This window comes from Passer montanus, unplaced genomic scaffold, assembly GCF_014805655.1.
Source record: "Passer montanus isolate IOZ18808 unplaced genomic scaffold, ASM1480565v1 scaffold41, whole genome shotgun sequence".
In the NCBI taxonomy this organism is placed as follows: Eukaryota; Metazoa; Chordata; class Aves; order Passeriformes; family Passeridae; genus Passer; species Passer montanus.
This window is the reverse complement of record NW_024368930.1, coordinates 2,729,067-2,743,937: the sequence shown is the minus strand read 5'-3', so window position 1 is coordinate 2,743,937 and position 14,871 is coordinate 2,729,067. Positions and strand designations below refer to the sequence as shown.

The 14,871-nt window shown below is 39.5% G+C and overlaps 1 protein-coding gene across 1 annotated transcript; it reads left to right on the top strand.

Moving 5' to 3' along the window:
• Nucleotides 1-2,816: 2,816 nt before the first annotated feature.
• On the top strand, nt 2,817-13,061 carry CTCFL (CCCTC-binding factor like). The gene is made up of 9 exons (XM_039719543.1): nt 2,817-3,072; nt 4,120-4,327; nt 5,918-6,085; nt 6,755-6,888; nt 8,500-8,620; nt 9,851-10,000; nt 10,664-10,821; nt 11,598-11,718; nt 12,828-13,061. The coding sequence occupies exons 1-9, from the start codon at nt 2,890-2,892 to the stop codon at nt 12,953-12,955; spliced, it is 1,371 nt and encodes a 456-aa protein (XP_039575477.1). The 5' UTR covers nt 2,817-2,889; the 3' UTR covers nt 12,956-13,061.
• Nucleotides 13,062-14,871: the final 1,810 nt, after the last annotated feature.

Here is a 14,871-nt window from a genome sequence, read left to right as displayed (position 1 = left end):
CAAGGTCAAATATGCTTTATGTATATGGTAATGGAGCTTTTTAAAAAGTCAGCTCCACCTAACACACAGTAAACATCTTAAATATTATAAAAGACATTATTCCGATTTAAGGCTGGCAATCTGAACAGATAACCCAGTATTTTACTTTAAAAAAATCAGCTGCACTGTTTATACTTGGGTGGAAAACCACAGATCAGAACAAAGTTTGCTGTGTTTCCTTAGAGCAGCCAAGGAAATTTACTCTGCTGATTGAGGCTTTTACTTGTCCATGTATTCACTTTCATGCACTGGTAGATTCTTATCAGTAATTTATCTGCAATTTTGTGGCTGAATTTTGTTTCTTTATGTAATGTTGCTTTAGCACAAGAAAATGTGCTTACATTAAATTCCTTTTGCTCCTTATGAAATACCCCTAACAAACAATAATTCATTTTGAACGTTTACCCACCAAAAGTATAATTATGACTTAAAATATAAAATACATCTCTATTCTTTCCTGATAGACTTTTCATGCAGGATGTTGATGTGTTAGAAAGAATCAGACTCCCAGAGGAGTGGGTAGAAGCTTGATTGCAGCTAGAGATAGAGAATGCAGCAGCAGCAGTAAGTGGAGACTGTTCACACAACACACCATAATGGCCATTACGGAGCTGTTAACCTCTAGTGTGTCAAAACCTGCTCAGAAACTGGCTGAATTCATAGATTGCTGATCCAAGTGGTTCCTTTAAATTCAGCAAAAAATGAACTGAAGGGCTATTCTGCATTTGAGCTATAAATCCTTGGAAATATCGGTTAATAATGGAAATAATGACAGACCTTTACTGTAGCTGCATGGATGGTGCTGGTATTAATAATGCAGAAGTGCAAGGCAGGACAGCTCTTAGAAGCTGATGTCTGCTGAAGTGCAGAAAACCTCATTAAAACAACCTAAAGGATGGCGTATTATTATAACAACTTTTTTCCTACAGTGCCCTTCAACTATCATAATTGCACAGTATATGGAGCAACTTGAAAAGATCTAGAAATGTGTAAGAAGTAAAATCTCTGGCCACAGTTGCCAGCAGCCTAATTATGTGAATATATTGTGTACTCTGCATCCTGTTCTTTAGTTTTGAGAGCCCGTGGATTTGTGGATGATGAATAATGTGGTGTCTAACCAAAATATCAGCATTAAATTGCTGGAATAGATATTCAGCCTTAAATAATTGCTTTGGATTTGTGTTGATTCCAAGCAGTAGAATAGTTATGACTAAGCTGCAGTTGTTAAATGTAAACATATTGTATTATTTTTGCATTGAAGATTTTACAGAACTGTGGATAGGAGTGGTTGTTGTCAAGGGTGTTTATGGGATTTTCAGTTGATGTCTCTGAGGATGAGGTCTGATAACCCCACCTCATCGGAGGGTGCTGCTCAAAGGCCAGTGGTGTGGGCTGCTGTTTGTGCTACAGATATTTCACAAATGCCAGATGTCCTGGGTTACTTCCACAGACAAGGAAAGCCACCACTTGGTTTGGGGCTTTGATGAGTGTTTGATAATTCAGTTTAACAGGATCTGGACCACATTGGGCTGCAGTCCCTGTGCAATGTACTGTACCCTGCAATGCACAGAGCTAATATCTAGATGTAAAGCTCCAAATTTATCGTCTGCACTGGCATATAATAGAGTATTCAAAGTAAGTGGGTTTTATAAAATGTTTGATGGCTGGAAATTACTAGTCTAGAAGGGTACACAAGATTAAATGTTAAGTCACTCAAACTGTGTAAAACCTCAAAGACGTTTTCACAATGCCTTTGGAGAAAGAAGCATTTCAACTTATTCTCACTGAATAACCAATCCTGGCCTAAGGTACAGTGTAACGATGCTTATACATCGCTCCACTGCCTCTGCAAAGCCACTCGAGCCAGTTTTGTACACCACTTCTGCGGCGGCAGCATCAGGCGGCCCTTCAGCGGCACTCCAGCACCGGGCTCCCGGCTGGAGGCTTTCCGTCACAGAAACATGGCAAGTGCTTCAGATATTTCCCAAGTGGAAAATCCAATTGAGCTCAGCCCCGTGGTCTCCAGCAAAGTGGGAGCAGAAGGTTAAGGGCCTACAATTAAGGCCAAGAGAGCTTCATCTTTGCTGGCTCAGAGGGTGAGAAAACGGCAGCTGCTCTGACAGGACTTGCAGTGTGTGGGGACCAAGGAGCACCGCGCATCTGGAGCATTGGGAGGGAAACCTCCGCAGGTTCGGGCCTTTGTGTTTTGTAGGGAATTAACAGGTGAGAAGCAGCTGTTCTCTAGAAACTACCCACGAATGGGCTCCCACACCAGCCGCTGCTGAGGGAGCAGCACAGGGAGGCAGAGGCGGCCATGCCGAGGTGCACGGCTGTGCTGAGCCCCTTCCCTGCCGCCTCCCCTCGAGGGGCCCCGGCCCAGCAGCCCGGGGGGACCCAGCTCCCCGCGGGGGAACCGCCCGCAGCGGCCCAGAGGGGCCTGGAGCCGGGGGAACCCGGGCGAGGAGCAGGGCTGGGGCTGGTCCTGAACGCCCGTGGTTTGCCCTGGTGTTTAACCCCGAACAGGAGCGCTCTGCAGCGGAAAGGGCGGCGAGGCCAGGCTGACCCGAGCGCAGGAGAGGAGCGGAGCGGGGAGCGCGGTGCGGGCGGGACACGCGTCCGCCAGAGCGGCCCTGTGTCTGAGGAGGGCGAAGAACACCGAGCCTACAGCCGGTGTGTGTGGAGGGAGCCCGCAGGGCCCTGATCTGTCCCAGGAGGTGAAGAACACCGAGCCCACAGCCGGTGTGTGTGGAGGGAGCCCACAGGATCCTGATCTGTGTCCCAGGAGGGTGAGGAGCACCGAGCCTACAGCCGGTGTGTGTGCAGGGAGCCCGCAGCGCCCTGCCCGGGCCGATGCAGGCCGTGGTGCCCCCGGGCATGGCCCTGACCCCGCGGGACGGCACCCGCGTGTTCCAGGACTTGGAGCTGGTGCAGATCCCTGTAATTCAAGAAGAAGGGCAAGGAAAGAGTGCAGGAAGCAAGGCGGCAGAGAAAGCAGCAGACACGCTCCTGATGGAGGTACAAATTCTGGACAAAGTGAAATTAGACATATGTTGTTCCCTGTTAGCTTCTGCTGTCACACTGATTTGGTTCTGAATTAAGCATTAATATTATTTATTGGGCTTAAGTATCCAGTTCGCTATGCATCTTTTTACAATTTCATCTCATTTTTAAAAGGACAAACTAGAAGTTTAGACTTTCTGAATTCAGAGAATATTCTGAGTTGGAAGAGACCCAGATTATCAAGAAGATACTGTGACAATATTTAACTGTTGAAATTCAGACAAGTTTTTAATTTAGTTCGTCAGTTTGCTACTATTTGTTTGATAGCCTCCATCTCTTAAGCAGCATTACAGAATTTCTCTTTTTCTCCTTAATTCAATTAGTTCAATCCTTCAGTCATTGTTAAAGCTGGTTATGTAATACAGTCTCATTTGAAATGAATTTTATTATAAAGGACATGCAACACTCCTGTTTTGTCCTGTGCTAGCTATTATAATGATTTTACAATTAAATACCACATTTTTTCTTATTAAATTCATGCATCACTAGATAATTTCTGAGGTAGGTCATATTACCATATTTGAGTCTAGCTAATGCAAGAAGTATCACAACCTGGTTAATTGGTATACAGCAAAGAAGGCATTGCAATTAGCCTGCAGAAGTCCTAAATTTGTTAAAAAACAGAGCATACTTCTAATTTCCTTTTAAAAGTAGTAAAATGAAATTTAAAATATTTTCTTTAAAAAATAAAAATACTTTTTTTGTGTTCTCAGTGCTGCAATCTTAAAATGATGCTCTGAAATTTTATATAAAATTTTGAAGAGGGAAGGAGGGCATCATTTTAGTAATTATTCTTATTTAATTGTAACTTACCATTTAGGGTGCTGCGTGCTAAATGCAAATTTTGTCCATCACATGTAAGGCTGAAAATTAGAATGAATTGGTGGCTTGCATTTTGTTGACTGCTCTGTTGATTTGCCACTAGCTATTGCCTTTAACTGAGAAAGTTGTAAAACATATTATTTTTTAAAATAGATTGACAGAGACATTGATACCATTACATTTGAAAATAACATCCAGAAACTGAACCCATCAGAAGAGGGGGAAGGAAAGGAAGTTTTTTCCACTGTTGGGGAAGCAAAGACTCAGAGCTGCAAAGGGGGTGATGATTTGTCAGACTTATTCAATGGAAGTAAAGAGCAGGAATATCCAACTGCATCAGAACAAACAGTTGTAAGAAATCTCAAGAATCTAAAATTTGAGGCTTGTGCTCCACATCAGGATAAAGGTAAAAAATTAATGATCTTCGTAGTTAATTTCTAGATAAGGGATGTTAAGTTAGATTTTGAACTGAGGTTGAAGTTTTGCATTAAATACTCACAGTGGTAATTGTTTAGATTAAGTTAAGTCTTAACATTCTGTGGAAATTTGAAAGAAAAAATAGTACCTTCAGCCCTAAGTGCTCAAAGATCTTGTTCAGGCTGCTGTCATCTGCCTTGTGTTGAGGAGAGACATTTTGGATGGCATTTAGGAATTAAAGGTCTTTTGAACAGTGTGTGGTATTTGAAACCTCCAGGGAGATTTCAAAGTTAATATTGTATAAGTGCCTTTGAATAAACCTACTAATTTATTTAGTGTCTTCATCCACTCATTCAGCTTCAAAATGTTCTTGTTTGAGGGTTTATGGTTGAGCTCAGAGTGGTTCCACGTTGCCAGCAGAGGGTGGTGGGCACTTTCCAATCAATACCTGTCAGCAAAGCCTTTCCCAGAGCCTAAATAAGAGTAACAGAAAATGGCTGATTTAAGATGTTAGAAACCTAAAAGTATGTTACAGAAGTTAAAGACTGACTCAAAAGAGAATAGATAAGCATCTGTTTCCCTAGAAACTGTGTGTGTACTGTAAAAATTGGATGACATCAATGATGTTGAGTCTGTAAATGTGTGTGTTGTATCTGGAAGTTAAGGTATCTTGGCTGGGGCTCTCTATGGATACTGTACAAATTGTAAATGTCCCCTGTTTCAGTTACAGCCTTTATAGGAAGCACATTTGAGCAGTTTTAACAAAGCTAACAATGTTCCTTTGTGTGGGCATGAATCCACAATGAACAAATGACAATAAAATGGTTTTGTTTGCTTTTACTGAAGAGAAGTGTTATCTGCACATCTCTGTGTGGTATAAAGCATTGTATAAAATGCATTTTGGTCTCAGCATGAAAATCATTACAGAGAGCACACTTGGGAGCTGAGACAACTGTTCTGGAAAGACTCTTCAAATATGACGTATTTGCCATTTCACAGTTTCAGATCTTCTTCATAACTAAAAGTGTTGCACATTTAATTTTAACTTGTTACTCTCAAAAGAAATTCATTACTCTTGTGCCCCGAACTTTATTCTATGACTTCTCCAAAGAACTGACCTTTTCCCCTCAAATTCAACCAGTAATTTTAAAGAGGCTTTCACATCATGATTTTTTTATATGCACTTCACAGATTCAGGAGCACCAGAAAGCTGGGAATAGCTTAACCTGCCATTTCCAAATCTTTGCATAAATTTACCTAGTGCTAATTACACAGTTGTTATCAAGAAGTTTGTTGCACAGGTTGTAAGTCTTAAAGATGGTACGTAGAGAGGAAGTCTCCTGGCTTGGTGGTGAGGGCAAGAGTAGGAGTTAGGTTTCCTGGGATTAGATTCTAAACTGTAGCACCAACAATTAACACAATTTTGGGGCAAATCACTTAAGCCTTAATGAATCCTTTGATGTAGAAGTTCGAAGTAGTTTTACCCAGACTAGAGGGACTCTTTAGAAACTGGTACCATTTTTAGAAAAAATCATTCTTTTGTGGCATGTACAGTGTAAATGTGTCTTTGTTCCAACAGGAGAAAAAGAATTCAACTGTTTTTTCTGCACATTCACCTCAGTCAAGTTATCGAGTCTCAGGCGTCATTTGAAAACCCATTCGGATGAGAAACGTCACGCGTGTCACCTCTGCCCCAAGGCCTTCCGTACAGCAGCTCTGCTGCACAACCATGTCAACACACATACAGGTACCTGTGTTACATACTGTCTGCAAAACTGAATTAGCAGGCAAGTGGCTTTGCCTTAGAGCTGTGTTCTGTGATCATTTTATGCTCAGAAATTCCTCTGATTTTCTGTGGCGTTCCGCACTGAAAAGACATGGTCTGTAGTTAGGAACTCTGTGTGTGTGTATTTGTGTTTTTTTGTTAAGTACCATTCTAACAGTTCTTGTCAGCTGAACAGTGATTTCAGCTGTGCTTCATTCCTGCATGCAGAATAGAATTTTCTGTGATGTTTTAATTTTGCTATATAAACATATGAAGCAAAGTGATTAATTGTGTTTATAATAAACTTACTGTATACATATATATGGAAGAAATTCTCACCTGGGAGGGTAGTGAGGCACTGACACAGGTTGCCCAGAGAACCTGTGGCTGTGCTATCCCTGGATGTGTCCAGGGCCAGGTTGACCAGGGCTTGGAGCAACCTGGGACAGTGGAAGGTGTCCCTGCCCATGGCAAGGGGTAGAACAAAAAGAGCTTTAATGTCCTTTCCAACCCAAATCATTCTATGGTTTATTGTATGTAAAAAATCAGAATATCAGAAAAGGTTCCATTAAAAACTTCTGCATGTTGATGTAAGGCAAACAAATCACATTTCTGTGGTGTTGAGTAAAAGTCTCACATGTATTGCTGCAGGGAACAAACCCCATAAATGCAGTGAGTGTGACACAGCCTTTGTGACCCGAGGGGAGCTTGCACGACACAGGAGGTACAAGCACACTTTGGAGAAGCCTTTCAAGTGCACTATATGTGAATACTCCAGTGTAGAAGTAAGTACAGCCTTATTGAATCTTTTGGGAGGGTGTGAAGATTTTCATGTCCCAGGATTTTAATGTACATACAGTTTTTGCCCAGATTTTTAAACGTGAGAAGTCCAGGCTCTGCTTGATGGCCTTGGACACACTGATGGATTGTGTTTATCTGTTATGGTGCTGCAGTGTTACTGCAAGGTGGCTGATGGCTACAACTTTGTGCTGCCATGCATTTATTTAATTACATTTCATTTCATTGCATTACATTTCATTTGTGTGCACATCTTTTCATCCCCATCATCCTGCAAAAAAGGAACAAGTAACCTGAATTCCTGGAACCCTTATTTGTCCCTGTAGTATTTGCAAATGTGTTGGTCCAAATTAATATTCATACAATTATTTAGGGTTTTTTTAACTAGTTGTATTTCAAGAGCTTTTTCTCTTCTGTTATGCTAAAATTGCTGCTAGACAATGTGTTTGTGTGATTTTGGTCCTACAAAAGCATTTTTGGTCCTCATTTACACTGCATTCCAGGTACTGTAGGACAATACTAGCTAATGTCTAAAAAGAAGTTCAGGTATTGTGTTTATATACTTGATGATGTATGGGTTCTTTCCAGAACTAGAATTTTCTTCATCAAGAATAAAATACCTTAAGAGTCTGCTTAAGGGTGCAGTTGGAAATTGCAATTGAATTGGGTGCACAGGCTTTTAGAAATGCACCTGTGATTGAATCACTGCCACAGTTTAGTGGATGTTCAATATCTGAATTTGTGCTGTGTCCAGATCTAAAGCTGTAAGCAATCCTGAACTTTATTCCATGCACCTTATCTTAGTAATTAGATTTTTGATAGCTTGCATCCTTAAAAAGCCTGACAGCTGATATTAAATTCCCCTATTCTTTCCCTCGTTTCAATAAGGAGCATTCAGCATTCACTGCTGTTACAGAACTCACATTCAGGTAAGCTTTACCTGAATGAAGAAAGCTGAAAGAGCTCTCCAGTACTGCCATGCAAATTATTGCACTTTTGTGTATCAAAGGTTGCCAGTCATATTTAATTTTAAGTGAATAGTAGTGTAGATTTGAAGGAATCTAGTAGTGAATTCATTAATTGTGTTCATAAATGGAAGAACTGAACATTTGATAACTCCTAATGACATATCTACAATATTTATGTAGAACATATCAGAAAAACAGCATAAACAAGTAGAACTGAATTAAACTTTGTAACTAAGGTGCTTCATTGGGACTTGAAGGTGAATAGACTTTGCATAATGAGTTTGGTCTTTCATTTATTTTCCTGAGTGTTTTCAAAGAATTTTATGTTTGGTATATCCAAGTAGCCTGACAGTAGTAGGTATCCTCTTTTTAAAATTTTATCTATTTTGTTTTTATTATAAAATTTCTCATTTTGCTAATGTGGACACTAAATATGGAAGCAAGATAATATGGGGAAAAAGTGCAGCAGTGTCCTAAAGCCACAGCAGGCTGGTTGTGCAGGGAAAACCACAGATGTGAGAGTGCTAATTCTAGGATTAACACAATTAAAATTGTAAAATAACTTGCATTTTAATTAAATGTATCTCTAATGTAGATGTTACTTTAGAAAATCTCTTGTTTCTGTCTGAGGCCAGCAAGATGAGACGCCACGTTCGCTCGCACACCGGAGAGCGGCCCTACCCCTGTCACCTGTGCAGCTATGCCAGCAAAGATGCCTACAAGCTGAAAAGGCACATGTTGACTCACACAGGTAGCATTCTGGGCCAGTGATCAAGTCCAGGGCCTCAGCTCCTTAATATTCATGGGGTTGGAGCAGTCTTATTTCAGCCTCAAAATTAGCCCTTTATTAATTTGTGACTTGGAGTAAAAACATGTTCTCTTTCAGTGTTCTGGATTTGGCACTTGGAAGCCCAGTAGTTAGTCTTGCTGTTCCTCCTAAACTTCTTTTATATTAGAGAAATATTTCATTTTCTGTGGGTCAGGTTGTCACCTTTATTTCTCAATTAGTTGATTTTGCATGGAGAGGTATCTATGAGAGATTTTTAACTCTCTGTTCAGACCATGGATATTGTTGTGACCCCAGATTGCCAGCAACTAATTTGGTCAACAAAGAATTAAATTGCTTTAATATTGGAAGCAGTGTGTTCTTGTCATAGTTCTGTAACATGCAAGTCCTCTCAGGGGCAATCAATCCTGTACTTCAGGGTTTAGCTTGGCTCAATTATGATATGCAATTTGTGCTCTGATTAATGTTTTAGGTTGAATCACAGTGTGACAGCATGGTTTGAATCAAATTTACCAAATATCCCCACTTGTCACGCATTGGTTCGTATCTTGAGACAGTTTGGTGCAATTAAACTGAATTATTTTTTTATGAGAATCAACCACAAGAGTCCAACTGGAAGGGTTCAAGAGTGTTAGCCACTCCTGGCAGGGACTTCTTCCACAGAACCAGTCTGGAGGTGGTTCAAAGCTGTGCCAGTTGCCAGTGCTGATGTAATTTTAATGGTAGTCACACCTGATGTGGCTTTTTGGGGAAGAAAGGCACGAAAATAATTTCCTAATTTTTCTTCCCACCATTATCAATGGTGTGTCACTCTTACCATGATGTTTTACTGCTGTTGACTTTCTCTCCTTGCATATTTGAAGATAATTCTGCATTTTTGTACATGAAGTATTCAAGGAAGAATAGATGATAATTTAAAATAATTCCTGATTCCTAGTTTAGAATTATATAAATGGCTTTATGCTTCAGCAGTTTGACTAGTGGACTCAGAAAGCCAAGATTTTGTGTTGCAATCAGTTATGTAAACTTCTGGAGACTTGTTTGGCCTTTTGTGCACTGTCAACCAATATTAACTTTTGGTTGATCTGGAGACTGTTGCTGTTGGAACATGGATGTTGAATTCTGTGGGAATTTGAATTTATATCAAATAAGTACAGTTTCTAAGCATATCTTATTTAAATTTCTTTTTAATAGGTGAAAAACGCTATGAATGTTACGTTTGCCAAGCCAGATTCACTCAGAGTGGTACCATGAAAATCCATGTGTTACAGAAGCATGGAGAAAATGTGCCAAAACACCAATGTCCACATTGTAGTACTTTCCTTTCCCGAAAAAGTGACTTGGGTGAGTTTAAAGGAAACCACTGACAGCAAAATGTAGAGATAAGTAGAGATGAAATCTCTAATTTTCACAAAATTTCACCAAATATGTTATAGCTGACTTCATATTATCACAGAATATTTTAAGTAAAATTATTTGTAGTTTTACAGGTAAATTCTTCCTGCAAGGAGATGTGGTGACATCTTGTGGTTGATATTTTAATTTGTTTAAAATGCAAAGTAGCAAATCCTTAGCTTTTTCTGTTTTATTATTTGCTTGATACCTGTGGCACTGTGACCCTCTGTTTTTTCAGAAGTGTTGGCAGCAACAGAGCTGACCAGTAACAAAAAAGCCTATACAGAATTTTAAGTTTCCAGAAATACGTGAAAATTCTGGGTTAAATCTGGATTTTTTAATTGATTTGTTAAACTATTTCCACTGAAATCGGTAAGATTCAGGCTTATAACTGCTTGATTTCTTGGGAAGTTACAACATCTTGCTGCATCTTTTGTTTAATTTTAAACTAATCTGTGTATTTTACCCCATTGCACAGGGCATGGAAGGTTCTTTTTTGCTTTCCTCTACAAGATTTGCATTTCTCAGGGTTATACACAGCCCAGCTCTTGTTCAAAACTCTGAAAATAAAACCCTTGCCATTAAAACGAGTTGTTCTGAATACCTGTCCAGGTGTCCACCTGAGGAATCTGCATTCCTACATGGAAGAGGCCGTGAAGTGCAGGGACTGCGAGGCAGCTTTCCACGAGCGCTACGCCTTCCTTCAGCACAGGAAGGCCCACAGGAGTGAGAGGAGCTTCAGGTGTGCTCAGGTGTGCACGTGTAACCAGGTATTCCAGCTCCTGGGAACATACTGCTCACTCTGCTGCTGCTGTTGTGAGCCACAGTTGGCCTTGGGGTTATAGGTACCTTAAGAAAATAAAAACTTTTGTGACTGCAGTCCAACTGAAATAGTGTAGTGGTGCTTATTTCCAGGGTAAATCTTTCACAAATTGAAATTGATATGTTGGAAGGATGAGTCTATCTTCTTGATAAGTCTTTTGTATTGGACTGCTTAGAAATATAAAGTAAGAGAAGTCACTTTCAGGGATGTTGTGATAAAGAACAAAATGCAGCATTTGAGCCTGAAATGTGATTTTCAGTGGTGATGCAGAATAAATTCAGTCTGAACTGAAAAATTTATTTTAAAGAGTACTTTTAGGATAGCTAGGACCCATTCAGCAAGGAAAGTTAGAAATTATTATTCACTTCAAAACCATATGCAATGAGAACATATTCTCATTTTGGCTTAACTGTGCACACTTTAAAGTAAATGTGACCCTTTTTCCACATACAGATTTTACGTGTGAAACTTTATTGCTTATCCAGGAACCAGAAAATGATAAATTTTATTTTATACCCACCAAATGGCAATGTTCTTTTAAAGCAGAATTTTAATATATATTCTGGAAAATCTTCAGGAGTTTTATGGAAGTTGTTAACTAAGTCAGTCTTCTACTTAGTGTTCCAGAACTTATCTGTCAGAGCCATGTTTGCTTTGTGTCTGTTAAATTGCTTACATGGATTAATATTTGATTGATATATTTGTTCTTCATTATGCTAACAGAGTAATATGTGTAAGCATGCTGAAAACTGTGGATTGGTGAAGGCAAAAACTGCTACACCCAGAAAAGGAAGCAAAGGCAAAAATAAAATCCATGAGAACGCGAAGCGTGCTAAGCCAGAAGGTAATCAGTGACTAAGTTAGGATTTAATCATGTAAATTAGAATCAAGACTAAAAGGCTAAGGCATTGAATCTTCCCTGCTGCTTAATTGCTGTTTCACAGTGAAGCTAATAATGGAAGAATATTTGAGAATAGGCTTTATTGTGTGTCAGAAATTCTTGTCGTGTGAGTTGGGTCTCTGCACAGGTCCCATCCTGGGCTGTTCCCTGCTCCAGTTCCTGAGCCCCCTTTTTAGCAATGCTTTCAGATGAATTTTTTGGAGTAACAGACAAGAATGGAGATACACCTTAGGCCTAGGGGGTCCCTAAACCTCACCCTTTGTATCAGATTGTATCTGCACTGAGAGAAAATTTGATGTGGTGAGAAGAAAAAATGTTGGAGCTTTTCTGAATCTAATGAATATATATCAGCAGCTGAGTTTACATTAGCATTGACACTTCTGTTTTCACTGGTGAGGCTGTAATGGTATGGTTAGAGAGAAGTGTTACAGCTGCAGTGTTTATGTTTTTGCAGTAATTAGATTTTGTTGCTTATTAATGTTTTCCTACTTGCAAACAATTTCTTTTTGATATCTTGTAAATACCTTCATCTGAAAGCTTGTTTTTCTGGAGCTGTGATAATGTATCTTCAGATGTTGTTCGTGCAGATATTCAGTTCATTAATTGACTCACACAAAACCTAGAAATTTCTGTGCTTTCCAGAAGGTTTTCCCCAAAACTGACATTTGCAAGTATTTATAAATCACTGTCCTCTTCTTGCACAACTTGAAGAGACCTGTGGGATCCACAGGGTGGCTTTGCAGATGATGACTTATGAGACTGGGGCTGTCAGTGATTTGCTGTGCTAATAATTAAAAAAGAAAAAGGATGCATATGATAATTAAGTTTCCAGTTAAAAAATGCATAGTTTTCCTCTGATGAGAATACCAAACTCAGTAACATGGCTTGTAATGTAATATTCAACAGGAGATATATTCATTCCCCAAGTAAAGTGCAAGATAAAAGATGTGGCAGCATTTTCTCCACCAAATAAATAGCATACTTGTTAAATTTATTGAAATATTTACTTGTCTTTCTGGTTAATCATCCCAATATTTAATTTTTTTTTAAAGTTGCCTTGAAATCATTCCCAGATGACTCTACTGCGAAAAATGAACATTGTGCCAGTGAGATTGTTCCTGTTTCAGATGGGACAGAAACAGCAGCTCCAAGGGAACACAGAGCAGAAGCAACTCATTGAATGTATCCTCAACATGATGGACCAATAATGCACAAACAGAGTGGTCTTCTTTGTCCTCAGCAGTTGTAACCGAGCAGTTCAAGGGTGGAACTACCTTCACTTAGAAAGGTGGAAGCAGAAACAGCAGCTCCAAGGGAACACAGAGCAGAAGCAACTCATTAAATGTATCCTCAACATGATGGACCAGTAATGCACAGACTGGTCTTCTTTGTCCTCAGCAGTTGTAACTGAGCAGTTCAAAGGTGGAACTACCTTCACTTAGAAGGGTGGAAAAGATGCTGGTTGGAAGCTGTTGAAGCCCTCCTGTGCTCATGTTTCTCCTTGCTGCAGTTTCTACTGTGTAACCTGAACACCATTGCACAGTGTGAAAGTCAGAGGCAACTTTCACCTGGTTTATTACATACAGGTAATAACAGAATGGCAAAAATCAGCTCATTTCACAGTTATTTATTAAACAATAGATTGGTTGTTTCCCCTTACATTTATTTTTTTCCAGCTTTACTCACAGAATTGCAGATCTGAGGCAAGTTTATCCCTCAGTATCACTGAGAGCTGCCTGAATTTCAGTGTTTGTAATTTGCTGAGGTGAGCAAATGAAAGGCAATGATTTTTTAGTACAAGGTACATTTACTAAATCTCCTTTCTGCAAACACTTCAGTTTCTAATCGAATTCATGATGCAATAGAATGAATGACACAATTTTGTGGAAAAGCACCATTTCTTATGCCTCATACTACTGGTAATTGGAAACTAATCTTTTGTCTGAGTTTTTCTCAGCTCAGTTAGCTGGGCAGACACAACTGCATGACAAAAATGAAGCAGGAACAGGGTGGCAGACAAGTGTGGAGGACCCCCACATTCTGGGAGTGTAAAACCTTCTGTGACCTTAAGCTCTTTTTTGAATGCAGGTGGGATCTGATGAATGCAGGTGGGTTTTCTTTAACCAGCCTTGCAAGTGTTCCCATGTAAATCTGTGATCCTCCATGTAGCACCAGATCCAAACCATACCCAGGACTTTGATTTTAATTAGATCTTCAATAAAGCACAGCTGTGTTATTTAGGAAAGTTCATGTTTATAGTACACTTAAAAATCAGAAAATAATTTAACTGTCAAATACATTTCTCTAACTTAGGTTATAAGAACTACTGGGTTTAACTCTTCATAATTTTTAGGGTCATTACAGTAAGTACTATTAATTTTTATGATTCATTACAATGATCACAATTGCCATTTATGCACTGTTCACACATTTTTTGTCATTTATAATTAATACTTGGAAGCCTCATAAAATCTTAAATACTTTTAAAATATTCATCTTTAATGCTGCTATTCTTATGTTACATTTTATTATAAATAAGTAGCAGCATAACTAACAAATATTAATAATATTAGGTCATGCAACAACTGAATTTAATTGAAATGCCAAACCCTCATCCCAATTTCAAGATTAACATCTGTGTTAACTTCATTATGGTGTGGAATTTGACCAGCATTAAATGGTTTGGGTTTGCAGGCTGGGCAGGCTGTGGTTGCAGGTTCTGCTGATGTGGTTAGGGACACAGAATTCCTGTGCTGTGCACCCCAGGTGAGCTGCAGGCTCACAGCAACCGCAGCTTTGCTTTGAAAAATGAAACAATGAAACTTTACGTTTTTGCCAGTTAGTTTATTAACATAGCATCTTTATCCTGTACTTGGTGACCTGTCTACATTGCTCTTCTAGGGGAACTTCTGTAATTCAGCTGCTGTTCTGTGACCCAAAGCAGTGCCAGGAGGTGTGTGCCACAGAGTCCCCAGTATCTCTGTGCTCAGTGAGCAGATCAGGGAGGATGGTGGGATTAGCAGCAGAAAATTGCAGTCTTAAATAAATAATCCCATTTATAGAGCCCACACCAAAGGCCTCACCAAGACATCACCA